General features: G+C 46.6%; 3 protein-coding genes and 1 non-coding gene across 7 annotated transcripts; 2 read left to right on the top strand and 2 right to left on the bottom strand.

The window, feature by feature from the left end:
• Positions 1-2,262: 2,262 nt before the first annotated feature.
• Positions 2,263-7,951, bottom strand: TMEM169 (transmembrane protein 169). 3 transcript variants are annotated; one of them, XM_078868859.1, is made up of 5 exons: positions 7,687-7,951; positions 7,110-7,251; positions 6,414-6,477; positions 5,609-5,943; positions 2,263-4,886 (listed from the first exon to the last, which is right to left on the bottom strand). In XM_078868859.1, the coding sequence occupies exons 4-5, from the start codon at positions 5,927-5,929 to the stop codon at positions 4,065-4,067; spliced, it is 1,143 nt and encodes a 380-aa protein (XP_078724985.1). In that variant the 5' UTR covers positions 5,930-5,943; positions 6,414-6,477; positions 7,110-7,251; positions 7,687-7,951; the 3' UTR covers positions 2,263-4,064. The 3 variants fall into 3 exon arrangements, with proteins under 3 accessions (XP_078724985.1, XP_078724992.1, XP_078724974.1); XM_078868866.1 differs by lacking the exon at positions 7,110-7,251; XM_078868848.1 differs by lacking the exon at positions 7,110-7,251 and having other exon boundaries at positions 6,414-6,480.
• An 840-nt stretch (positions 7,952-8,791) lies between these two features.
• Positions 8,792-18,759, top strand: PECR (peroxisomal trans-2-enoyl-CoA reductase). Of its 2 annotated transcripts, none has more exons than XM_078868892.1 (9): positions 8,792-9,010; positions 9,331-9,439; positions 13,881-14,014; positions 14,948-15,113; positions 15,983-16,064; positions 16,334-16,430; positions 17,172-17,282; positions 17,737-17,848; positions 18,380-18,758. In XM_078868892.1, exons 2-9 carry the CDS (start codon positions 9,337-9,339, stop codon positions 18,463-18,465), a joined length of 891 nt encoding a protein of 296 aa, XP_078725018.1. In that variant the 5' UTR covers positions 8,792-9,010; positions 9,331-9,336; the 3' UTR covers positions 18,466-18,758. The 2 variants fall into 2 exon arrangements, with proteins under 2 accessions (XP_078725018.1, XP_078725026.1); XM_078868900.1 differs by lacking the exon at positions 8,792-9,010 and adding an exon at positions 9,033-9,086 and having other exon boundaries at positions 18,380-18,759.
• LOC144947223 (U6 spliceosomal RNA) lies at positions 11,623-11,729 on the top strand. Its single transcript, XR_013640009.1, has one exon. It is a non-coding gene; the product is annotated as a U6 spliceosomal RNA (small nuclear RNA).
• An 866-nt stretch (positions 18,760-19,625) lies between the features above and the next one.
• On the bottom strand, positions 19,626-26,964 carry LOC144942122 (reticulophagy regulator 3-like). Its single transcript, XM_078868880.1, has 9 exons — positions 26,604-26,964; positions 24,459-24,580; positions 24,329-24,359; positions 23,235-23,361; positions 23,059-23,143; positions 22,725-22,862; positions 22,431-22,510; positions 22,129-22,264; positions 19,626-21,796 (listed from the first exon to the last, which is right to left on the bottom strand). The coding sequence occupies exons 1-9, from the start codon at positions 26,777-26,779 to the stop codon at positions 20,970-20,972; spliced, it is 1,722 nt and encodes a 573-aa protein (XP_078725006.1). The 5' UTR covers positions 26,780-26,964; the 3' UTR covers positions 19,626-20,969.
• Between the last annotated feature and the right edge of the window lie 324 nt (positions 26,965-27,288).

A 27,288-nucleotide genomic window follows, 5' to 3' on the forward strand; every position in this document is an offset into this window, starting at 1 on the left:
GGGTTGAGGACCGGTTGGGTTGAGGGCCGGTTGGGTTGAGGGCTGGTCGAATTGTGTTGGCTGTTAATGTTTGTCGCGTGTTTTAACGCGCGCCGCAGCTGGGTTGCGCTGTCCTCTTCCTGCAATCCTGGCCGTGGGCGCTTTGGCCAGGAGTTGCCTTTTCACATTGGGGCCGCATTATCGTGAGCCAAAGCGCCCTGGCGTTAAAGATTATTGTAAGAGATTTAGACAGAACAATGGCATTCCCCCGTAACAAAGCCGCTTGTTCGTGACCTCATTTTGTTGGTTTTGAGCCTCGGCAGCCTCACTCGCCCACGCATCTCTCGTGGTGCACACCAAAGAGGTGCATTTATTTGGACAGCGTTATTATTATTACTCTCCTCATTATAGCTCATGAACCATTGGGATTGGTAGGTTCCACCCGGAGTGGCAAATGCCACGACTGTGTGTCCTTCCAACCACATCTCCGATTAACACGGTTGGCCACATACGGTGCGAAAGAAGTTCAACAAACTTACATACTGTTGTAGCCTTCACAAAGAGCATAAATCATAGGCTATCGTATATTCTATGTTATATAAATACTTCATTTCTACGTTAATATCCTGTAGATGTTCAATATCGCATTTCCAAACCATAACGATAATCTGTCAAACGTACTACGATACCCTTCTTTGACATTTTTCTCATAAGCAGCTGCCACGATCACCATATATATTTGTGATATAGAGATAAAATGCTTCAAGAAAGTCATTGGTAGCATTGGCCACACTGGGTGGTACTGATAAGATATTTTACAGCAATGGCCCAATGACCTTTACCTGTACACACTTTAATTGCTCTCACTTGTGCCTGGTACGGTGTTGACTTTCTCTTCCCTATGTTTGTCTTTATCCTGAAGTTCACCATGCCATTGGTTCACTTCTCTCTTGGCCCCTGCAGCCTCTCTATATAATAATGTACAGCCCTTTGTCAATCCATTGTTGGATGAAGGCCTTGCCACGCCGATCAGGTCGTAGGGTTTATGTGACCATATTTCACCACACTGATCTGAACGGGTTAGTATTGGTGGCAAGGGCTATATTTTATTGGACTAGGAATCAAAATCAAATTTCAAGATTACAGTGCATCAACCACTGCGCCACCACTCGACCACCTCATTGAAAATCTTAAAATGTTTTAAGAAATAACCTCCTCCAAACCCCCTGGGTGTCTGTCCTTCTGATTTGTGGTGTGTCCTTCTGATTGGTTGTGCCTGGAGACGGGGCACATTTAAAAGCTTAATGGATACAAATTGTCTCGTATGTTTGTGGTCATGTGGATATCCTGGTATCTGTCGTGAGAATGAAGAATTTCCACCATTTTTTCAAGGTAGCCAATGGACATGGGTGTTGCCCTAATGCTTATCTGAGGAAGGACATTTTATTGCAAGAAAAACATTCTTTAATAACATCAGACATAGAGATGGAAATTGTTTCGAGAAATATTTCATGGAAGGATTGGTGGTGGCTCGTTGTGGGAGGGGCCGACCAGCAAGAGCATGGAATGATTGTGAGTACTCAAACCCTACAATGGACTGAGAAAACATCTGAAACATCTGCTAGGATATCACTAATGTTAAGATTTAAATACATGGATTTAACATAAAAATGCAACTTATACTATAATTATGAACGATAAAATATGAATCACAGAATTGCAAGTTTTCTTTCAGACTGCTGATTTAGTGATTGCCTGAATTGAGACCAAGCTGGTGTGGCAAGTGGAACAATTATTGAAAAGTCATGGCTAGAAATGTCCTACAATACTGCTCACAGGTTTAAAAACGAAATAATTGCTTCATCTAAATTAACGTGTATAAAAAGGTGACTGGTAAAGTTGCTAGAAGGAATGACAGCGGAGGGCCAATAACAATGACGGAGTGGCAGCCAAAGAATGGAATGCATATAAACGGGCATTCGCCGAGATGAGCTATGAAATAAGGTCGTGTGCAGGTGCAAGTTAGATTATATCACAAAATTGCGAGAGATGGGGATGGCTTGGAAAGGTCTTCGTTGAGCAATGAATTGTCCATAGCTGATGATAAACTAAGCATGAACGATTACACTTTCCAGTGGTTTGGAAAATGACCATGATTTGGTTCCTTATTCCATTCAATAATCGATTTATATATATGGATTGGTAAAATTTCACAGATTCAGTGTATATAGATTACATACATGTATTAATATCAAGCATAAGTACTGTGCAATAACATGTCCACAAAGATGTATTTTATTGGTTCACATTTCACTGTAAACAGAACGCACACAAGGAATACTAGAAACCGACAGTTGGGTCATTAAAACAGACACCTGTGCGTAGCTCAACTCAGGAGGCACTGATGTAATGAAGACAGCACACTCACGACACGAAAGCCAACAAAAGGCCATGCTAACTCCAAGCATTGGGGGGCGAGGTGACGCGGTACTTGGGTCCATTCATCAACTCGTGCACACAGCCCAGCCAACATCATCTGTTAAATAAAACAAGGGCATTACACCGTACTAATTCACTTCATCCTCCTGCATGACCGTCCCATGTGAATGCCATTACAACCTGGATTTTTCCAATTAGGACCTTTAGTCGGCTTGTGTAGAGAAGCTTGCGAAAAAAATGCAATCAGTGTATTGCACAGCACCATCTCAAAAAGCCTTTGGGTGTAAGATCCAGAATCCACCGTTGACAATGCAGCTGAAATTTTTCTAAACAAACCGAATGCAAGTTATTGTAATTCACTGTGGCGTCATTACACAGAACACTTGCTCTCGTATTTTTTACAATAGAAGACGATTGGAGAATTAACTACGATCGCTGTTTTTTTGTCGGGAGGTATCTCAGCGCTTGCACGATGTACCGCGAGAGAGAACAGAGTGGTAATTTGTATGCGATAATATACTGATAACGTGCATTTTTGGCACAATAATAAAGTGTGAATAGATTACAAAGCTCTTGCGTGATGCACCGAGGACAATTACCACAATGGTAGTGCAAACCACAACAGCATTCTCAGGATCGCGGTCTACAAAACAAACGCACTTCACAACGCGAGTCACAAGACATAGTAGTCATATCTGGGTACAATTTGAACAACATAAGGCTGTAAACTTTAATGTGTCAACAATGCTTCTGTAAATTTTAATTTAAAAAAATGAGTTCCAATGCACTGCATTAAGGTATAAATATTAAATTTGTTGCCTTTGATTACAAAAATGTTCCATATTTAGAAAACATTTATTTTCATCCTCTGTTTAAAGGTCGTTTTCAAAGGGTTTAGGGTTATAAATATTGCAACAGCTCCTACTTCATAAACAGGACCCTGTTTTGTTGATTCGAAGTTCATAAAAAAAAGATCAATGCAGCCCGGTGCAGAACACTCATCACACACGGCATTTGCATTAGTTTGCTTCATCTGCGCGAATCGACAGTAGTTCACGCTGGGAGGATGCACCTGTTGCTTGTGCTGGGAGTAAACTTCACTTGAAAGAGCAATTGGAAAACACGTACAAGCGCCACTTGACGAGAGGCCCTGACAGATTCTTAACGCTCGCCCACAAGCGATTAAAATTAATTAGGCTATATCACACTGCAGATCGTTAAAACATGACTGTCATTAGCAATGGATTAAAGAACTTAGGGCGTTTCTTTTTCCCCATTAGTATTTCTTAGTTTAGTATTAAAAAAACACGTGAGAACCTTGCATCACACACATTTGTAAATAAATTCAGTTTGCTGTCCAATGTGCATTCTAGGGGTCATACCATGTTTTGTTCAGCAAGATGTCTGACATTTCACTCCAATCCACCCACAACCTGAACTTAACTGAAACTGAAGAATCTTCAATTTAAGTTCGAGGCGAGCTCAGTTGAGTTTCTAAAGAGGCTCACAAGACACTGAGTGAGAGGTCGGACATCATGCCGAACGACACGCGGTAGACAACCCGAAACCACACTGGAGAGCTGTACAGCACAACCGCAAAAAAACCTATGCAGATGTTCCATTTGCTCACGTGTGCAAGCGCGTCTTCACACGGAAGACATTTGAATGCCTTGAGCGAACGGCCTCCGCACGGCGCCCCTATCCACGTCGCTATCGTCGCCACCGCCGCCACCGCCGTGACCGGGCGGTGCCGCGCCGGACTCGATGAGCTCCACGATGCTGTAGGGAGCGCACTCCTCCAAGCCGAGGTGCGAGCACAGCCAACCAAAAAAGCCCTTCTCGGGGTCGCTGACGGCCCCCCACCAGGCCGTGAAGGACCATGACAGCTGCGCCACGGCCGCGTACGCCGCCAGCGAGAGACTCGTCACCGCAATGAGCAGAGGGTAGAGCAGCATCAGCAGCGGGCACAGCGTCACCTTGTGCCAGAAGGTCCGCTGCTCATTGTACACGAGGAAGACGTTGTACCAGGTGATGGTGCCGTAGTAGAAGGCCACGACCAGCGATGCGACAAAGGCGAACGGCAGGCACAGCAGGCTCCACAGGCTGGCATGTGGCCCGTGGTTCAAGCCGCACCGGCAGCGCGAGTGGCACTTGTTCCGTTGGACCCCGTGCGTCTGAGCTGGCATTGTCGTCGGGGCGTTTGTGCCGCCGCCGCCGCCGCTGCCTGTGACCGGCGCCTGGGGAGGTGGTCCACAGCCCAGCTCGAGCAGCTCCTTTTCGGTAAGGCTCAGGTGGATGTCGACGAGCTGGCCTTTCTTCTTGCCGCGCGTGATGGTGCCTGTCAGCGTCACATAGTGGCCGTCGGCGCGGTCCCACGGGGCGCCGGGGACAAGTGCCGGGGGGAAGTGACGAGTTTCTCCCGCGGATTCCAAGCACACGTCCTCCACCTCGGCCCTGCCGCTCTGCTCCTGTGATGCATGTAGCATGACAAAGCAACATTGAGGACAAATGGAAGTGATCTCAAGCAGAGTTCAGATTTTATATTTTGTTTAATTTAATTCATGTATGTTATCTATCATGCATTTGTTTTTACATTGTATTTAGTCTGATATCACCTCCTTGCTGAATAATCATCCCAAATATCCTTTGTTCTGGCACTTCCAAGATGTATTCCATGTAAATGACGATGGTGTTTTTTTTCAGAATGACAAGTTACGTTAATGTTTAATATACTTCAGTGGTGAACGTGGAGCGTATAGAAGTACAGTACAGTAATTGATATTCCATAATTCAGGTTTTTTGGGTTAGATCACGTAAATATATAAATGTGTCGTTAAACCTGCCACCACCCGACACAGCCAATTAGTAAGGTTTGCCACGTAAACAGAACGTGCCAATTCGTCACTAGTACAGCTACACCGGTGTTTTGGAGACCAAAGCCACAACATTTACAATCTGATATTGCTGCACTATCCTCTGCTGCCCCCAACGTAGTCTTACAGTGACCTACAACACCTGTTTTACGCGTGTTGGTTGCCCATCCAAATGCTGTCTCGGCTCAGCTCTCCTTAGCTTCCAAAATACAACAAAATTGGGTATATTGTGGGTGATTGTGGCCATAAGCAAACGGTGACGTAATAAAACAAGCAACACGGAAGTGGCAGCTCAAACATCAAGAAGTCGCCGTCACCTGCACATTCTCGTCGCCGTTCTCCTTCTCCTCCGTGCGGAAGATGATAACCGACTCGGGCCTCGGCTCCCTTTTCTTGCGGCGCTTGCGCTTCTCGGCGGTGCTGCTAGTGCTGGCGCTCTCCCCGTCGGTGCCACTGGGCACGTCGTGACTTGAAACCTCGCTTTTGTGCGCTGCCCGCCGCTTCTCCTTTAGCTGATGTTGCTTCGCCAATGCCGGCCGCTCGGACTCTCCTTGCTCCGTTCTGCCCGCCATCTCTGCCGTGTGATTTTTCTCCTCCTCCTCCTTCTGTGCCGATGGGTGCCACCGTCGTTCCGACATGCACACCTGTGGAGCTGCGAACACCAAAAGTGAAAAGATAAAAAGTTGTAAAAGGGAGATAATTGTTACATTGTGCAGCGCACTAGCCAAGCAAATATAGACTTTGGATAATTATAATTTGTGGGCTGGTTCTAAGTGGCAGGTCGCATGTAGCCGCAGGTTGTAGGAAATGACGTCGCATGCCATAGGCTCCCCACCACTGCGTTGGCCTAATGAGTTGTCAAGTAATGATTTGCACTTCTCTGATGCAATAAGTGATCACATTTGAGACCTACAATTGAATAAAAACGTTAGTAGTTTTCTTCATACCTTCTCATTGAAACTGTTGTACGTTATCCCTGTTCATTGAATTTGCATACACGATTGCAATAGTCGATGAAGACACTTGTGATTCGGTGCATGTACAGCGAGCATAGGAAACGATGTTTAATTGATGAATCAGTACAACTCCATCCATAACCCAAACCGACCACTGGGTCCTCACCTTGATACTCAGTACTCGGCAGACTCTCTCACCAGGCCATTTCCTCCTCACGTTCGCCGCATCACTGCTGCCCGACAAAAAAAGCAGGGAGAGTCAACATCATCAACCATGATCAATCCACTTCTGGATGAATACCTCCCCAAGCTCCCTCCCACCTCTCACGAACCTCGGATATAACCATTCCATCAAACACCTGCACAAGAACCGATTTCATTGCGACGGACAGCCTCTCGTGCGTGTTCTATCCCCTCAATACACCGGCCATCATCCCTTCCACACACCTTTCTTAATAATGAATATGATGAGTCTAACTTGCGTATGTTCTCTGATCCATGTGTTCCACTTCCTGTGTCTGTCTAATTCCAAGCGTGAACCTCTCCATGTTGTTTTGCACACTTTTTAGCTTTTGTTACATTTCCTCTGTTAATGTCCACGTTTCCTATCCATGTCACAGCAGGTAACCGAGTGCCTTTGGGAAACAAAAAAGCAAACGTATTGAGACGAACAAAATATCTGTCTCTTCGCACACACAACATCCCACATCCACAAAGTAGTCGACCAATGTGCAGGAGACATCCAGCAGCAACAGCACAGAACCGTGAGAGGGATGTCGACTGCATACGGGAGGTCTTCATCCAGCAGTGGATAAGACAACGGCTGGTGATGATGAACAGCAGGCCATAATTGTTTACGTACGTATGTAGATTGAACTTCTTTCGCGCCGTACGTAGCCAACCGTAGCTGGATTAGAGAGCGAGAGAGCATTCGTGCCGGGTAGCCCGTCTGATAGAACACGACACCAGGGCAGAGAGATGGCAGGCAGCTTCGGGAATAATCCCTGGAGAGAGACGCATCGAACGAAAATAGAACTCCCCACAACGCCGCCTCGCCTTGCTCGGGAAACAAAGAAACGAGGATGCCGAGTAGGAGGAGGAGTCAAGGAGGAGGATCCAGCATTGATGTCAGGCGTCTCACGGCGACGCTGCATTGCACGGTCCCAGCCTTATTCGCCCGTCTTTACAGAATCACCCAAATCCATGTTCATTAACACACACGCCCACAAAATATAGATTTGCTATTGTACTCTACAGTCCAACAAATCAGCACGTGCCTAGGTGGATCGTTCGCATCGGTGGATCGTTCGCATTGCCGGATCGTGTGGGATTACGGCGACTTGAGGAGGCGTCGATGCTGATGCTGATGATAATAACTACAACAACGGGATCGCATGGCCCCCACCCCAGCAGATCGCCACCCTCGCTCACACGCATACCTTGCCGCCTGGGAGATCGGAGCTCGGGTTGCAGGAGACGGCAGAGAGCGAGGCAGACGCCGGAACCGGTTTTTGGCATTCGCTGTGGAGCAGTAGTCGAGGCGGAGGAAGTGACCCCTACGTGGTGAACCCGGGGTCACCGAGTCCGTAGGCCTGCGACCTCCCCCACCCCCAGCCACCCCGGCTCGGCTTGACTGCCGGGACCCAGGCGGACCCCGTGGTCGCTCCCACTCCTTCCTCTTCCTCTGCACGTGCGGAGCCTCCCTCCCTCCCTCTCGCCACACACACAGACACACACTGCGCATGCGTGCCGGATGATGTAATGACACAAATGTAGCGGAGCAAGCGGACGCGTCTGGGTGATGCGGGCGGAGTGGGGCGGGGGGTCAACGCGGGTCACGCCGCGCCCTCCTCCACACCGCACAGTGCCGGATTGTCCTCCTAGCAAGAGTAGCTACATAAGCTACGGGTCCCGCACTTTCAAGTGCCCCGCGCTAAATGCTTTCAAGCTATCAATTCGGGTTCAGTGATTCTGCACTTGCTCTATTACTGTAGTACTATACTGCCTTCAACTTTTATGAGGTTAGCGATTTGCCGTATTGTATGGCTGTATAGCAAATTTAACAATACAATTACTTTACTATGCAAGTTAAAAATGTGTGTTTTAATATTTGTGTGTTTGTTTTGCGCAAACTGCGCTAACTGCGCAAACTGCGCCGTATGATTGGGCCAGAGCCCAGCAGCGAACCCCGTTAACGCTCGCATTATTTTTTCATCCGGCCAATTTTTTTTATTTGTAGCAAAACACATGGGATGGACTTTTTATAGTGTATTTCTCCGTTTTTTTCTTTTTTACCTTTTCTTGTTTCATTGTATGTAATGGCAGAGATATAAAGTACAACCATAACCACAATCATATAAACAGAAATTTATGCATTGTTATATGAAGACAAGTCCAGATATTGTGGCCAAGGTTTAGCAAATCGTTGTTTTTATTTACATAGCATCGCAATTATTATTTATAAAATATATTTTATAGCAATATATGGGGGGGGGGACATTTTGAGCATATTTGATTATTGGGGGGGATGTGTGTAATTACGGCCTTGGGTTTAAGGGCACACCGTGTCTACGGGGAGTTTCATCAAGCCGGCAAACTTCCACCGATTCTCTGCATGGCCACCAGCGAGGGGCGGCACCGATGACGAGTTAGGAGTGGCTACGAGTTGGACGGCTCGGCCACTTCCCGAGCCAAGCCACCCCCCCCCCGCCGTGTCACTTGGAGCCCCGTGGTGGACTTTGTTCAGCGGAGTCGGGTGTCTGAGTGAGTAGTGTTTGTGTGAGGCCAGGGCTTCTGTGCTAGCGTCCGAGCGCTCCGTGTTGAGAGGGTGCCGTCTTGAGTTGAGTCGGTGTTCAGTGAGCGAGTGCTGAGCGAGTGTTGTCTAAATGAGTGAGTGCTAGGTGAGCATTGAATGATAATGCTTAGTGATGTCTGAGTGCTAAGTGTCCGAGTGCAGTAAGCGAGTGCTAAGTGAGTGCTTTCTGAGTGAGTGAGCAGTGCCTGAGTGAGTGCGAAGTGAGTGCTGAGTTAGTGGTGTCTGAGTGAGTGGTGTCTGAGTGAGTATTGTATTGTCCTCGCTGCAGGTAACCATGTCTGTATTCCGAGCCGGGCTGTTCAGCAACAAAGTTGCGATCGTAACTGGCGGAGGGACCGGCATCGGGAAGGCGATAGCAGCTGAGCTGGTGTCCCTGGGTGAGCCTGCACGACCACCACTACAACACGTGTTTTCTATTGCACAAACCGAGCGGCCGTGCCGAGCCAGCCCAGCATGGTTGTGGAGGCAGCATGTTATTTTCCCACTAGCAGAAGCCGTGAGTTGAGACGCACCATGCACTGAATATGACGCAGGGATTATGTGCCCTCACAGTGGACAGACCGACAACACAACGCAATGAACGCGTCATTAGAGCCGCCCCTAGTCCTACATGATCCCAAGCCAGATTCAGATGTACGTATTGTGTGAGGCTAGTGCAGCACGGTTCGATTCCGGCTCAGCACTGGAAAACCGCTCGTATCCGCCAGGGCACCGCAATGGCTCGGCTCGGATACGTCATTGAAAACAAAAGCATGCACATGGAGCTTAATTGTAAACCCACACATGAGTAACATGGACGGGTATGGGTGAATGGTGACGCCGCCACTGTTCACCCAGACGAGATATACTTTCACAAAGGCGATTGGCGCCACCTGCTGGGAAAATCTGCTCTTGACTCTGTGCACTGCTTGTGCATGGGCGACAGTACCACAAACTCCAGGAGAGCTGCCACCCTTGGGAAGTTGCGGTGTGTCCTTCAAACGAATGCTTCCTCGCAGTAGCGTGGGGGCAGGGGGTGCCTTGCTCCCCCCCCCCAACCTCCTGGTGGTCAAAGCTACGAGTTGGGTACTCTTAGGTTTTTTTCGGTAAAGTCGCGTAGGTAAAAAAATAAAAATAAATAATAAACATAATAGAAATAATAAAATAAATATTAGAAATATTTTATATATTTTATTTCTATTATTATTTCTATTATTTTTATTACTTATATTTATTTTTTACCGACGTGACTTTACCAAAAAAAAACCTAAGAGTATGAATCCTTGCAGTCACGAAAGCTTCAAATCTAGAACTACGAGTTGGGGCCTCCTTGACAACTATGAAAAAATATATAAGAATAGGTTTGACCCTTTCTGGCAATAAAACCGGTGTTAAGATATTCAAACACCAAATAGAAACCTTTTGCAAGGAATCATGCCTGCATTACTTGTGGTGAACATGCAAACAAACTATGCATTGTCTTTGAAACTGATTGGTCTACACTAGAGACAGCCGTCTTTAGGGCCGAGCCTCACCGATGTCAGACCAAAAGGCGTTCTCATACTTTGATACTGGCAAAAAAGGTCCCATTTTTAACTACCATGTTTCAACATTATTGCCCCCCACCACCAATTTCCGCACCAATCTGAGCTGAAAATTTCGCTGCTGCCCCGTGGTTATTGGGTAGATTGCAGATGCGACCCACGACGTTATGGACAAAGAGGAGTTCTACTGTGGACTCGTGCAACTATGATCAGTGGCGTCACCAATGACAAATACTCAGTAAATGATTAGGGGCCATCCATTGAGTAGGTACGCAAAAATCTGTCAAAACTTTACCCCCCACCCATCCTCCCTGTACGCACGCTTATATACGATTTTCTTATATCCAGCTTTCTGCTGGATATCAGTTCGAACAAAAGTACACATGCTACTGGGCAGACAATCAGTAACCTGCACATGCAGGTTACTGATTGTCCATCTGCCCAGTCAACATTCCGACGTTGCGATCGATTTGTGGTTTAATGGCGATGATTTAGGAAGGCCTTCATCTAGCCGTGGATTGACGATGGATGAAAATGTATGTTATGGAATTTGTATGTTACAAAACTCGACAACATTTAATAAACGCATTTAACGTCCTCAATTATCGATACAATGTAAACAATTTCAAGAGTTTTAACGTACGTTGGAAGGGACGTATTAAACTAATATAATATACGTTTGATAATCGAGGACATAAAATCAACATGGATTAAACTATGAAACATGCCGCATTTAATGTCGATTAGAAATCGACAACAACGCCACCTTGAGGCCACGAACGCAAACCGTCCGCGTGGACCCACAATGCATTGCACACAGCTATTGCGCAAGTTCGCAAATAAAACCCTTAAAATATCTGCCTAATAACGAAAAGAAATTTCGTACACAATATTCACAGACGATATTGGTTAACTATGATGATGTTTGTAATATCTCAACGCGTAATTAATACAATAATTACCTTCGGGGGTCCCATGGTGTAAAGAACATCGCTAAAAGGTTGGTATAAATAGTGGACGTGGCATACTATGATTCTGTACTTGCTCCGGCAGTACATATACTAAAATTGGAACGATACAGAGAAGATTAGCATGGCCCCTGCGCAAGGATGACACGCAAATTCGTGAAGCGTTCCATATTTTTGTTTATTTTAATCAGACCAAAATTACATCGTGTGTCCGCAATGTTGGAGACAAACATCGCCTCACATCGTGGAATTATTTTTGGTTTGGAATGCCCAGGCCCACCTAATTTTCTAAACAGTCCTATTTTGTATTGAAGGGGGCCGTCTATAAATGACGTCACGCACCTATTGGGGGGGGAGGGTCAGACATTTCTAACGATGTATGACGAGGGGGTGGACGCCCGGGTGCGATCAAGGGATGGCTCCCTATTGGTCAACCACGTTATGTATGCCGATGATTTGGTAATAGCTGCTCATTCAGAAGAGGAGTTGGAGACGCTGCTGCTGAGGCTGGAGTGTGCCACTAAGAGGTGGGGCCTTACCATCAGCCCCACCAAAACTAAGCACCTGCCTGGGTATTTTGTACCATCGGGCACTCCGCCCCCACAACTCCCAATCGGTGATGGGGCAGTTGTGGAGAGAGTAGAGAGTTTCCCATACCTGGGCAGTGTGCTCATGACCAGCTCCAGTTTATCAGCAGAGGTCTCACTCCGAATCAGTCGAGCGGCAATATCTTTTCATCGGTTGCGTAACGCTGTGTGGAAGCTACCTGGTCTGTCGCTCCGCACGAAGCTTCAGGTCTTCTCGGCCACGGTCATTCCCTCCCTTCTCTACGCTTGCGAAACGTGGACCCCCCTAGTGGAGCATCTTCGCCGGTTGGAAACATTTAGGCTGGCCTGCCTACGATCCATCCTGGGTTTGACCAGGCTGGATTGTGTGAGGAGCTCACAAGTCCTTGAAAGATCTGGGCAAAGTCCCATCAGTGAGCTCCTCCGGCAGGCAAGGCTGCGTTGGCTGGGTCATGTAGCCCGCATGCCCAGCCACCGCATGCCTAAACAGCTTTTGTTCGGCCGGATCGAGGGGGCTAAACGGGCGCGGCACGGGCTAGAGAAGAGATGGAGTGATGTGGTACAGGAGGACGTGGAGCTGAGTGGACTTGCCGATGACTGGTACCAGCGGTGTCAAGATCGGCCTCAGTGGAGGAGGCTCGTGAAGGACGCTACTGGGCAGTTGGAGGCAGTCGCCCTCCAACAACAACGGAGGGCGGAGGAGCGACGCTCACAACAACGAGCGGAGCGCCGGGTGGCTAAAGCACAGCAAGTTGGCACAGTAGGGGGCACAGGTGGTGCATCAGCCAGTCATCTCGGTCATCTCGGTCAGTCGACCCGTGGCACCTGGGTCTGCCCCGTGACCTCCTGCCAGCGGGCGTTCGACACTTCACGTGGCCTCAAGGTGCACATGGCCTGGCACAAGCGTCGTGGTGACGTCACCGCCACTTAGTGGCGAATGGCGGTTGTTGTTGTTGTTGTTTGAGAAATGTGACGTCACATCAAAATACGCAACTTTAAATAAATATTGACAATTAAATAGACTTTTTAATGTTTTCGCCTACAACATCAGAGTGCAGCGCCATATTAAATACGCACTACAATGACAATAGTTTAAAGCGATTTGAAGAATGTTTTATTTTTAAAATGGAAATATGGTTGGGGGGGGCAGAGCTTTGTGACGTCATATTTGAGGGGGGGTTTGACTTTGTGACGCCGTGTGACGAGGAGAGGGGGTCAAAAATTGTCCAAAATCGCGTGACGTAATTTATGGACGGCCCCAAAGCCCTTCATCCACCAGTGGATTGATAACGTGTGGTGATGATGATGAAAACTCTACATACGCAATGTGCGTTAGAAACAGCGCCACCTTCAGGCCTTCTAGCACAAACCGCCCTCTGATATCCACAATGCATTGCGACTCTGTAATGCACGGTCGTCACAGAGCGCAAATGAAACCCTTCAAACATTGAATTAACATACTTATTCACGTAAAATACGTTACCTGATGAAATTAATTACGTGTATAGTTTTTTTCAATGTTAAATTTATTGACAAATCGCAAATTAAAAAAAAATTTGGGGGGGGGGCACCAATGGCGTAAAGCAAGTCGCAATTTGGATGATATTGTAAGGGGCCTGTCACGAACGCGACATCATATGCTATTGTACGCGATATGGCATGATGAAATTTGCCACATTACTTTATCCTCATTATACTAAACACATCCATCCGTATCCAGAGATATGTATTAGTTTTCCTGTGGTGCCATGTGTTGGGCAGGATGCAGCGTCGTGATCGCGTCGAGGAAGATGGAGCGGCTGCAGGAGGCTGCACAAGAGCTTTGTGGCTGCATCCCACCCAGCAGCTCCGCCCGTGTCACGACCGTGCAGTGCAACATCCGTCACGAGCAAGAGGTGTCAACCAGATCCTCCAGACAGATCCCTTAACCAAATACACCAAGCAAATCCCTCAACTAGATCATAAAAAAAACACTCAGACTCACACACTCACTCTCAGACTCAGACACACTCACTCTCATACTCTCAGCCTCTCAGGCTCACACACAGACTCACACACTCACTCTCATACTCTCCGGCACACATACACTCACACTCTCAGACTCACACACACACTCACTCTCATACTCACACTCTCATGCTCACTCACTCTCAGACTCACACACTCACTCTCAGACTCACACACTCACTCTCATACTTTCAGCCTCTCAGGCTCACACACACACACACTCTCAGACTCACACACTCACTCTCATACTCTCACACTCTCAGGCTCACACACATACACTCACACTCTCAGACTCACACACACACACTCCCCACCTCTACCAATGACGGCCCCGCTCGGCGTTTGGGGGGGGGGGGAAGTTGGATGATTGGGCGTGTTTACCTTCCCCCCACCCTCCCCGACATCCTCAACCAATCGTGGCCCTGCTCGGCGGTCGGTGGGGGGGTGCATGGGTGGGCTGCATTCCGATGCACGACGGACAAATAATCCCTGGTGGGCAGTGTGGAACCTGTTGTTCCTACCTGTATAAAAGATAACTTGACTTGAGTTAGCCAGGCAGCCAGCCAGGTAGCCAGTTCGGTAGCCAGCCCCTCCCCCTTGCTTAGGCCCCTCCCCTTACCCCCCCCCCCTCCCTTAGGCCTCTCCCCTGACCCCCCCTCCCTTAGGCCCCTCCTCTGACCCCCCCCCTCAGGCCCCTCTCCTCACTCCCCCTTCCTTAGGCCCCTCCCCTGACCCTCCTCCCTTAGGCACCTCCCCTTCTCCGTACCCGGCAGTCGGTCTTGGCCGAGAAGTGTTAAAAATGGAACTCTCGTCACCCACAGGTACAGGGCTTGATGAGCACCACCCTAGAGAGGTATGGAAAGATCGACTTCCTGGTGAACAACGGAGGTGGGCAGTTCCCCAGTCCGGCTGAGGGCATCAGCACCAAGGGTTGGCACGCCGTCATCGAGACCAACCTCACCGGCACCTTCCTGTGCTGCCGCGAGGGTGAGCGTCGCCTCGGCCATCAGCCTCAGTTCTACAACTTCACGACAACTTCCTCTCTATATTGTGTTATTATACACAGGAGTCTCCAGCTCACCTTTTTTTATTTGTGGCAAGAAACACATTCCTGCGGAGGGAGCTGGTAGGAACGTTGAGTTGCTCGGTCAATGGCCAGGGTCAACGGCGGCGTGGTGTATTCCGCAAATATGGCCGACTGTGAGGGCGGGCACAAGCTGGCGTGAGTAGGTTAAACGTTGAGTTTCATAAGGGCACCACGGGGTGACCAGCCCCTCCTCACCCAGCCCCACCCCTCCCACCCCCCACCCAGCCCCACCATCCCCACCATCCCCACCCAGCCCCTCCCCTCCCCTCCCCACCCAGCCCCTCCCCACCCAGCCCCTCCTCATCCTCCCCTCTCCACCCAGCCCCAGCCCTCCCATTTTTTGATGCAGGACAGACGGACACAATAATCCCCTGTGGGCTGGTGTAACCAGGAGGTTCCTACCAGGAGAGGATGACCCAAGATCAATTGGAGACAATCGTGATAACATGGACATTGCAATGAAAATATAGATGATGCTAATACAAGGGACATTCGGGGGCAACATATTTGGCTAGCAGAGAAGATCAATGAGCACAATAGTATGGAAGATGTATTTATATGGTCATTCCAACTACATTGCGGAATATATTTTCCAGAAGTTTATCACTTTTGTTTCACATGAAGTTTCATCACCAACATAAGGCAAGGTTTTAGTGAACATGGCTTTCACCTAAGTCCATCATTATCCATAATTTATGTGAATGTCAACGTGTTTACAGCACTTCCTTATATTGGCTTCTCTGCTAATTTGTCGTTTTGTGTGGTGCAGTGTACAACTTGTGGATGAAAGATCACGGTGGAGTCATCGTAAATATAATTGCTGACATGTGGAGAGGGTTTCCGGGAATGTCGTGAGTACATTTAATTCCTTGCCTATGCAGTCGTGTGTACAAGAAAAATCTATTCCCACCAGTTTTTACGTTTTTTGCAACTTGCTAAAATAATTATGCTATATAGCCAGTAAATATTCATCAAGTCTCATGACACTTTTTTCAGGAGGGTGCTGCATTACCATGTTTGACCAATTCCCCGTTTCAAGGAGTGTTTTGTATTTGGGAGGAAACTTTAGTACCTGGATAAAACCCAATAGAATAACAATTAACGTGCACCACCTTGCCAGGCACACGGGCGCGGCACGAGCAGGCGTTGACAACCTCACTAAGAGCCTGGCCATCGAGTGGGCGAGCAGCGGCGTCCGCATCAATGCTGTTGCACCGGTACGATCACAGCCTCGTGGTTCCAGCCAGCATGGTGCAGCAGTTAGAGCGGATTTTAAAAGTGCGGTTCAAATCCTAGTCGGGGGAAAACTCAGCGATTTATCCTTTCCGGGTCGATAACATAACTCAAACTAACTTCATCCCTTCACAGTCTGCCTATGGATGGAGGCTTCTCCATGCCAGGTTCGTCATGGGGTTTATTTGACTATATTTGACCATGCTCGTTGAAGGAGGGGAAGACAGACGTTCTGATATCACTTGCCACATTTATTCACTGAGAATAATGCTCAGGTCGCCAGGTTATTTTCCCAATGCACCAACCACTATGCTATTGCTGCAAATTTTATAATTCCATTTATCTTGGAAAGCAGCACCGTCTCTCAAAATTCGATGTCAGGACATTCTTGCAATGGAGAGTTTAACCAAATCAATTTAGTATTGGAATACCATTTTGTAATGGCAGTAGTGTTTGTTCTGTGGATAAACGTTCCCTTGCTTCAGGAATGTGATTTCTTGGTATGCAGAAGCCTTCGTGACTTTCCCGAAAGAATCAGAGTAAGGAATGTGATTATTTAACCACTGGTTTGGGAGTGCAAATGGGAGATTAGCCTACCCCACGGTAATTTTATTTGGAAACATAATTTCTTGACCTGCCCTTCAAGCAGTATTTCATAGAAATGTTAAATTCTATGTATTATTTCCATTTCCAGTAAAGTGATTGTTGTCTCTTACTCTTGACAGGGAACAATATTTTCCCAAACTGCATCTGAAAACTATAAGCATTTGTCAGTATCTCCATTTGATATGATGAAGCCAAGGATCCCTGCCAAGAGGCTTGGTTTACCAGAGGAGGTATGTCACTACGTGTTCAATCCAGAATTACCAGTAGCCAGAAAACGTTATTTAAAATCAGAATACACACAAGCCAGTGACCTAAAATGTGTGAATTAATATCTACACAGTACACAGATAATATCCAAAGCTATTAAATGTTCAATAATTCCCCCATAAAACTTTGAAATGTCTCAAAATTTGGCAATTTTATTAGCTTTTAATGTCCTCTGTAGTTAAATGAACTACTTGACAAACACGCACCTTTCAGGTTAAGTTACTTTGCTTTTACCGAAGCATGCTTGAATATTTTAATGCACGTATCCAACAAGTATAGCTGCTTGTAAAAGCAGGCCACCTGGGAGTTATCCCAAGGCATGTTCTTATTTCCTGCTTATACATTTTGAAAAAGTATATAAAACAATTGAAGAAATATTCCGTTTTCGGAGTAGTCATAATTTGTATTCCTGGCCAGGTGTCACCAGTCGTTTGCTTCCTGCTGTCACCTGCTGCATCCTTCATCACTGGGGAGACGGTGAAGGTGGATGCAGCACAGAGCCTATACCAGTCTCCGTGGGATATTCCAGGTGGGTGAAGGTGATATCAAACACACGCAGCCACACAAGCTGTGGAGCAGCAAATTGCAATTTAATGTAATGAATGCTTTAACATCGCTATTTTGCTTTACATATATTTTAACCAAGATTACCTGGCTGTAAATGTTATGTACATTTTATTTTAAATAAATATGGACTAAATTAAGAGGGGGCTACAGAAACAAGCAATGCAACGCTTCAATGGCAATCAAGCTACCCATACACCATAAGGCAATGTTTAATAAGTCTGATGATGCTCCAGCACCACTTACAGCAAAGTTTGTTTTGCTGACTAGAGATACCTTTTCATTGACACTTATAAAACTAGACTAATTTATTTTAAGCTTTTCTTAAAGTGCAGGGTAGGCAATATAACTGAAAAAAGCAAGTCGGGTGACGGAATAAAGCACTCACACACAAGTCACAAACCACCATCGCAAAGCAGTAATAATCAGCAAATGCAGGCCACTGATCTCGCCCACTGCAAAAGCGTTGTAATGTCATATTTTATCCCACTTACAGATCACGACAAGATGCCCGCACCAAAAATAGATGTGTCTGCAACGGATTCCGAGGGGCATGCAAAAGTGTCCCCATCCAAACTGTAATATTGATCTTGGGAATTGTGTGGTTAAAACAGTGTCAGGCTTTGTTTTTGCTGTCGTGGACGCTATTGTGTAAATTTAGATAAAATCAGCACTGCTGTAAATCTGGCCACGCACATGGTGCCAGATACAAGCTTAAATTACCTGCTACTTAGAATTAAAAATAATAAAGCACATGGTGCCAGATACAAGCTTAAATAACTTGCTAATTCGAATTTAAAATAAAGCTCATTTAAAAAAGCAAGTAGATAAGTGTGAGAAAATGCATTATGCAGTATAGGATACGTATGAATCTTCTTGGTTCTTTCGGTAAAGTCACGTAGAAGGGAAGTAATAAAATAATAAAAATAAAACATAATAAAACAATTCTCACGACGTTTCGGCCACAACGCAAGCAGCCGTCCTCAGGAGAAGAATGAGAACATTATCAAGCTAGGAGCTTATATAGGTGTTGCGAGGAGGAGCGCCTTAACAAAAGAATGTGCATATGAAGAGGAATTTAGCATACCAATGGACAATGCGTAGGAGGTGGGCGGAGGGGTTTCAAAGTCCCATTATGCCCATGCATTATGCAGGATCAACAGCACCACGGGGGGGCGCAAGGAACAGCGTTAATAAAGGAAAGGAATGTTAGTGATATGTAGCTGCATTTACCAAACAACCACGTGCGTTGTGGCCGAAACGTCGTGAGAATTGTTTTATTATGTTTTATTTTTATTATTTTATTACTTCCCTTCTACGTGACTTTACCGAAAGAACCAAGAAGATGAATCCCTGCAGTCACGAAAGCTTTAAATCGAAAGATACGTATGAATTTACAATGCATTATGTACACATTTCAAAGAAAATTTACAGTGGTTAACCTGTGAAGTTTGCAATGAACCGAGTGGATGTGTGGTACAAGTCATCATATTGTACAAGACATTGTGATGTTCGTAATGTTACATCATTAAACACATATATATTTATCACGAGCAATACTTACATCTCATTGAATTTAACAACATTGCGCAACACGGTTATATGATTTCACGGAATGACATGCATACACCACGCTGAAAAATTGTAATGCTCAATTATTCTGCAAGGCTATCAAAACGTGTACAGTATACGCAAAATCGTGTTCTGATAAGACTGCAATTGTTTTTAAACAAAATCAAATAGCGGCAAAATAAGCATTGACAGAAGCACATGTGACTTGAATGTTTAATGCAATTCTCATAGAACATACATTAATGGTCAAATTGTCTGGGACTGTTGTTACAATAAATGTAATAATCACTCTTTTTTTGCTTCCTGTTACACAATGTTATTCACAATGGGCAAATTGCACCACAACAAATATAATAAAATTATGGTCTACTGGAGCGTTCTTCAACTATATCTTCGAGCGAGCCACAAAACAACGAGCATGTGCTGGCAGGCCACATGCAAATCTTAAAATCAGTGTCACCTATACATAAATTACGATGTCACTTGGCATTGACATAATACCTATACATCAGCAATGATGTTCTTCTTGTGAGATGAAGGCCTACCCTTCCACCCCCCAGACATCGCCGTCTCTCGGTCATGTAATGCAACAATCCATTTAAATCCTGAACACGAGACGATCTCATCGCTCTATTTCTTACGGTGGTCATGCGCTGGGGGTGTTTTCCCACCTTTGGCTGCCACTCCATCGTTACGGCCAACCACTGGCCATCAACCCCTATTTGTGACGTATTATGCCCAAGTCCACTTACTTTGCTTATTAGTCAATGTAGCCTTTAACTTGCAGTCTCTCACCAATCCACGTGTTCTTTTTTCTGTTTCTCAGTTTAATTCCCAGCATGCTTCTCAAGCTTCTTTTTGTACTTTCAGCTTTTGTTAAATTGTCTTTTGTCAGTGTCAAAGTTTCTGATGTATACTGTACTAGGGATGACTGAGTACCTCTGGTCTCCAGATCGATCATCTCCATCTCGTTTATCTTGCAGTGATCTCACTCAACTTATTTTTTGTCTACAGGTCTCATCTCCATCTCTTGTTTATTATTTAGCTATTTCACCAATTTGTATCTCTGTCTCGGCAGGCCATAGCTCAGTGGGCCACTCCAAGAGCAATGTGGTCCGCAGATCGCCAGTTGAAGAACACTGGTCGAGTGCACCCATGAATTGCCACTATTTAAAAATAAAATACTAGCCACTGCCAAGTGCAATGTTTTTTCCAATCGCAATTGAAAAAAATGCTATTATACACACAATTATACACAATAGATCTAAGCAATATCTTTTTGTTAATACTTTGAGCACATTAATCCAGAAACGTGTTGTCATTAATTTGTTCAGAAGCTGCATTCAAGTGAAAGGCAAGTCCAGTGATCGTGACCATTTCCACTGCTAACCTTGCAGTTGCCGATAGTGTCATATGATGAAATACGGCGAGTCACAACAGAGAAAAATAAGAGATAAACAGCCTATTCTGGACTATGATGAGCAGCAGTCAACTAGCGCGGGGAACTTAGTGCCTTAATGCCGCTTGCGAAGCAGCTTGGAGAGGAAGCCCGAGCTCTGGCCGCGAGTCTGAGCACTGCCTCCCAAGGCGCGCCCTTCCCGGCCGTGCTGCCCATCCGTGTCAGAGCGATCCAGCTCGGTCTGGTCCAGTAGCTCAAACCCGTCATTTATCTCCTCCGCCTCTTCGTCCGTGTCCGCATAAAAGCTCTCTGCATCAGCGGCAGTCATGGGCACGCGCTCCGCAGCCACAGCGCCTGTTGCCCGAGTGTGGTGCCGCCGGTTTCCCTTCTCAGCTCTGAGAGCGGCGGTTTGCCGAGACCTGCCTGCCGGTGCCGCCTGGTTCCGGGATGTTGCCAAGCGGGAGTCGGATGAGGTTGAGTCAGATGATGTAAGTGCCGACAGGGTGTTCCTCACCATAGCCGTGAAGGCCGCATTTACAATTTCGTTCGCCAGGTTCCCGCTGCTATTCCCACCCATAAACATTGAACTGTGCTGCTCCTCCTCACAGTTCGCCATGCTTGAACCATCGTCTGCAGGCAGGAAGACGTCCTCGGGCATCCTGTCTCCCACAAAGTCATCGGGAGAGGGCAACCCACTCATGGACATCTCACTATTGATAGCGTCAGTGTCCGAGTCATAGAAGTCTTCGTTGTCGGCTGGGAGGCTCTGGCGTAGGGAGTTAGGGCGTGGACGGCTGGGCCGTGTCTCCAGGATACTGGGAATTCCCAAGGTGTCATCATCGTCGCTGTCCAGGCCCACGCCACCTCGCTCTGACGGGAAGGCGGCCAGGTCACGCGCAAACGTGTCTTCCAGGTCACTGTGCTGGCTGTGATGCTCCATGTCTAGAAACACCAAAATGTGGATACGCCTTCCTTATTACATTCGTAGTCAGTCTTCTATTACATTGGTAAATCTTCTGGCCGTGACAGAAAGTTAGGTTTGTTTGATCATGTGCAAAGCCAAAGCACCAATATTTAATCTTATTTGATGATTATCAGTAATATTTTGTACACCAATATATAGTATGACAAATTTTGATATCATTTTCCAATACTTTTTGTATATTAAGCACTTTTAAATTTGTAGGCATAACATTATACATACCATCATCTCACCATCCACCAAAAGTGTAAATGTACGTGTGAATATAAAATTTAACATAAAAGCTATGCACCATCGGAGCCATCTGTAAGCTGCGGCGTGCCTCCCCTCATCAGACCCAGTCCTACGGCCTCGCGGTACGATGCCTCGTCATCCGATGGCTCTGACTCAGACAGTGCCAGCGCCTCTTCCACTGTGGCAGGGTCCAGCTGTGCTCCAGGTAGGGGTGGTACAGGAGATGCAGCACAGTAGTTACACATAAAAGTTGGTTTCACACTTGAATGTAGTTTCGAACTCGTTTTTCGGTTATTATTTTTATTATATTAAATGTGATTTTTATATTTAAAACAGCTAAATATCAAGTGGTGTGATTACCTTTGGGTAAAAGGCAGCCAATTCATCTTCACTGTCAGTTTCCACCTCATCTTCATCCAATGTTCCTTTTTCATCATCTCCTTTAATTTTAAAACATAAGAGAATACAAAAATTGCAACAATAAATTACAAAGTATGTAACAAACAAGTTCTTATTGCTCCAAATAATTCTGCGATGATTGGCATCTCATGATAGTGATTCAAGACTCCCTACCAGCAGACAGTGCTTTATGTTAACAAGCAGCAACAAAAATACATGTAAACACGGAGCAGACTGTAATCATGCCAAGCTCACTTCTTCCCCCTGCAGATCTATGAGCGATTAGCGCCTGTCGGCTGTAGTCCAGCATGTGAAGAAGTCCATCAAACAGGTGGCGTATCTTGTGTCCTATGCCGTAGTATGAAGCCAATGGCCAGAGAAGGGCTGCCAGTACTATGCGAACAGCAAAAAAAGGAACATTTGATTACACTCATCTTGCAGATGATCACAAATTATAGTTATGTTGAACAGTGACATAAGTGTGTTCGTTATGGGAATCCATTTACAATTGAGCAAGGATGCTGAGTAAAAATTATTTATGGTAATATATTATTTAATGGCCTTTTGTGGTTGGTACGAGCATACTTACAGATGAGGTAGCAGACTACAATACCAGGCACACGGCGTCCAACGTCAGCCAGCACAGCACAGCAGATGCAAACTATCAGGCAGAACTGTGTCAGAAAACAAAGACAGACGAAACAATCAGCATCAACTCAATCAGTTTATTATGCCAGTAGTGCGATGGGAAAAATGTGTGCTTACCTTTCCACGATTTTCTCTTTTAAAAGCGAGTATATTGTGCAGGTAGGTAAGGAGGGAGATCCAAGTCTCAGCCAGCCGACGGCAAAGCTCTGGTACACTCAGCAGATCAGGATGAACTACTGTCCAGCTGTGCACATACAAGCCAACACACACACATGCACGCATCCATCCACTCACTAAACACTTTAACCCCATAAAAGCTGGGTCACATGAGTTCTCACATCACAGGCAGTTTACCGTATGACAGGAGGCCCAACATATCACACTTTATGGTAGCTAATGGTATAAGCACAAGACTTTTATGATAAAAATGTATAGCGTAAAATAATCATGAGTGCACTATCTTAAATAACTTTACATAGCAAAATAAACGTCATGCAACAGCTATGAAATATCATTGTGATGACAAATTCCGAACATCAAATTCAACAACGGTCATGTTCAAACATGTTTTTTTTCCTGCCGTGGCAGTGCTATAGTAACCATTTTTCCCACAGGTCGCAAATGCCCCCTTCTCCACCCCCAACCTCTGCGTCAGCAATGCCCGGGGCCACATTGCAACCTGATCCACATAGCACTTAGGATTCCGGAAAGCTTGCCATCAAGAGTTAAACATGAAAATATGCTCGTTATACAAATACTGCGCTTTACAAAACGGATCTCACGGGATTCTTTGAACGAAGACTTGAAACATGACCGTTTTAGCGAGCATGTGCTTAACAAATCTCTTTTTCAACTTGCCCAGTAATGGGAGCGTTTCTTTAAATAAGTTCTGAGTATACTTTACAATATGGCAGCTAGCCAGGGTGCGGACTTGAACAACACCTGATCACATCCTCGTCTAGGCTAAAAATGACAAACATCACAACTTAAACTGGAAGCTAATAAATCTAAAATATTAATAAGTAGCGATTATACAATTCTAAGACCTCAATAATTTTTTCTTGAAATAAAAAGTAGAGTATTTGTGACTGACACCATAATTGAAACTTACAATGTGTATTTTGACAGCATTTCTTTTTGCGGTGTTTTATTAGTTTATATTAAGTGAAGCAATAGGTAGTTCTGAATGTGAAGTGTTGATAATTAATTACCTTTCACTTGGTGAGTCATCTCTGCGTCTCCCTGAAAAAGACAGAACATGATAATATAACAAGGGAAAACAAATCCGATGTGTGATATACATGATATTTTTCATGTGACTTAACATTACTGAGTACGTACCAAAGATGCTGGGTATTTTAAGCCACTTTCTATATTTCCATGACTCTATAGATATCAGCAGCAGCAGAAATGACGCCAGTACAAAGTATGGCCTGAATGTGAGCGTCATCTTGGATATACCCCTGGAAAATATAGAAACATCAAACATCGTGTTAATGCATAATGTCAAAAACATCCACTGTCTGTGCACAGTAAATGGTCGCATTCATTTTATTCCTCCATGCAGTGACACACCCGTTAAGTGGGACCTAAATATAAATACAGTTACAAACGATCTTCCAATAATTATAATTTACATTTGAGTGGTTAGGGGTTATTTGACCATCACTCCATGCAAGTTAAAGTGGGGGGGGGGGGGGAGGTTGAACCAGGGCCCAGCTCTGATATCACTTGACACTGATGTTTGCCATAGTCTGCAATGGAATTCATGCAGCAGGGTTCACAGCATAGCACAGAATAACATTTGAAAGTTCACGGATTCAAAAAGTTCACGTGAGTCATTGTATTAAACCGTGTATATATATATAAAAAAAGACACGTTACACTGTCCCGTCACGCCACTTCACGGTTAACTATTGACTTAGAGAGCACCACTACAATGTACAGCCCAGGCAGGCACTTGTTCCATGGACCATACACACTTGTGCGCTGCCCAAGCACGTCTGAGATTCCAGCTGTGCTGCCAATGGGTTCCCGACACCGACATGAGTGGGGGGTTATCAGCTGGAAGGACCGGTCAAAGACAATGAGACCTATCCAAGTGTCAAGTGCAACCGTGTCCTGTTTTATCGCATATCCACAGGATCTGAAGAAGCCCAACTAGAATGCGGAGTTTCATCATCGGCCACGATCAATCCACTGCTGGACTAAGGTTTATTACTTTCGTACAACATTAAATTGTTTTTTTCTGCCGAGCATAACGTTATGCGGCTGGCCGAATACAACACCATAAATGGTAATTTGAAGTACTGTACATTGGTAGATAAAAAATATATTATTCAACCGGCCACTGGGTAAGTTTGGAATTTGAAAGTATTCATAGTAGCCTACTGTACATCATTTAATGTTATCATCACAAACCACACCGCCGCAATGACAGCGGTGTTTGTGTTTACCTGCAAGATCACTCCACCACAATCCAGAGGTGTGGACTCGAGTCATGTGACTTGGACTCGAGTCAGACTCGAGTCATGAATTTGATGACTTGCGACTCGACTTGGACTTGCATAACAATGACTTTGTCCCACCTATGAGATGTGGACTCGAGTCATGTGACTTGGACTCGAGTCAGACTCGAGTCATGAATTTGATGACTTGCGACTCGACTTGGACTTGCATAACAATGACTTTGTCCCACCTCTGCCACAATCACTAAGCGTGTAGTTGATACCTGTCAACCCATTAAGGTTTACCCCCATTCTTGTACAGTGTTCAGGTCCATACGACGTAAAGCCGTTTCAATACGGGCAACAACATTTATTTTTGTCTATTTGTTTGTCTTTCTCCCTTGTGATGGGACTTAGTAGGACGAACGTTGAGATTTATCAGGGCACCGGGGTGACCAATGAGGTCCGAATTTGTCCGTAACAAGGTAGGGAGGGCACTGCTAAAGGGCTTGATACAGGCATGGTATTAATCAATGCGTGGCAGAAAAAAACCTGTACCATAACGTAGCAACGCATTCATTTCGTTAGAAAAACATACTACGGGAGGTGGACGTCCCGGTCGTGTCGCATTATAATCATTATTCCACCCGACAACCTCAATGTTGTTGGCCGTGCCGACACTGGCGGCTCACGACACGAAACAATCGTCGCTGTACACACCACACCACACACACGAGCGTTGTAAAATAACCGACTCACGTACATCAACCCACACTCCCCGACTCGAATACGTTCACAAGTGAAGCCAACAAAACGCAACCATCGTCATCCCTCACTCCAACCCGACTTTAACCTCCACCGCCCTTAAGACAGCGGTGAGGCGAGGTGGTGTTGGGGCAGGCGGGGGGGGGGTCAGGCCTAGGGCAGGCTGTCGCGGGCTCTCAGCGACCCAAAGCGGCAGGGCGTTCAGGCAAATCCCCCCGGACATGAAAAAAAAACCAAACGCCTGGTGGTGGTGGCCGACGACGGCGTGACCCACCAGAAGAGGCCGTGCAGGGCGAAGAGCAGCAGAGCGCTGTGGCGTGGCCTGTGCCACAGCAGCACGCCCTGCGCGTACAGCACCGCCCGCTCGCGTGGGCCCAGCGCGCCCAGCAGAGCCGCCTCCAGCGCCGAGACGGCGGTGGGGCCCGCGGCGTCCACTTGCTCGCTCGCCATGACGATCCTCTCCTTGTTCTCGTCTCCTCCTTGCTCTCCTCGTCCTCCTGCTTCTCTCCGCTCCTGACCTCCCTCCTACTCCTCCTACTCTCTCTCCGCTCGCTCTCCTTCTCCTCCCGGTCTCCGACTCCTGCTGTCCACGCCTCGGCCCTCCTCTCTCTGTCTCTCCGCCCTCCTACTCGGCCTCTCTCTCTCTGCCACCTCCCCTGTTGTTATTCTCCCCCCCACCCCTCGCCGTGAGTCTGCTCCACCTCCGCCGTTCAAGTCGCCCGCCCTACTCCGGTATTCTCAGGGTTCCCCCCCCCCTCGGCCCCCCCCCCTCGGCCCCCCCCCCCTCGGCCGCCCCCCTCCCCCTCGGCCCCCCCCTCGGCCCCCCCTTCGGCCGCCCCCCCCCCTCGCCCCCCCTCGCGCCCCTCGCCCCCCCTCGCGCCCCCCTCCCTCGCCCCCCCCCCTCGCCCCTCCTCCCTCGCCCCCCCCCTCGCCCCTCCTCCCTCGCCCCCCCCCCCTCG

The sequence above is a fragment of the Lampetra fluviatilis genome, chromosome 2 (assembly GCF_964198595.1).
Source record: "Lampetra fluviatilis chromosome 2, kcLamFluv1.1, whole genome shotgun sequence".
NCBI lineage: Eukaryota > Metazoa > Chordata > Hyperoartia > Petromyzontiformes > Petromyzontidae > Lampetra > Lampetra fluviatilis.

Coding starts and splice junctions, on each gene's coding strand:
- TMEM169 (XM_078868866.1), bottom strand. CDS start 5,929: ATGTCGGAACGACGGTGGCACCCATCGGCACAGAAGGAGGAGGAGGAG. Junction 4,887..5,608: donor ACGGCGACGAGAATGTGCAG/GTGACGGCGACT, acceptor CATGCATCACAG/GAGCAGAGCGGCAGGGCCGA.
- PECR (XM_078868892.1), top strand. CDS start 9,337: ATGTCTGTATTCCGAGCCGGGCTGTTCAGCAACAAAGTTGCGATCGTA. Junction 16,431..17,171: donor GCATCAATGCTGTTGCACCG/GTACGATCACAG, acceptor TACTCTTGACAG/GGAACAATATTTTCCCAAAC. Junction 17,283..17,736: donor GGCTTGGTTTACCAGAGGAG/GTATGTCACTAC, acceptor ATTCCTGGCCAG/GTGTCACCAGTCGTTTGCTT.
- LOC144942122 (XM_078868880.1), bottom strand. CDS start 26,779: ATGGCGAGCGAGCAAGTGGACGCCGCGGGCCCCACCGCCGTCTCGGCG. Junction 23,144..23,234: donor AAAGAGAAAATCGTGGAAAG/GTAAGCACACAT, acceptor TTTCTGACACAG/TTCTGCCTGATAGTTTGCAT. Junction 22,265..22,430: donor TGGCTGCCTTTTACCCAAAG/GTAATCACACCA, acceptor CCTGGAGCACAG/CTGGACCCTGCCACAGTGGA.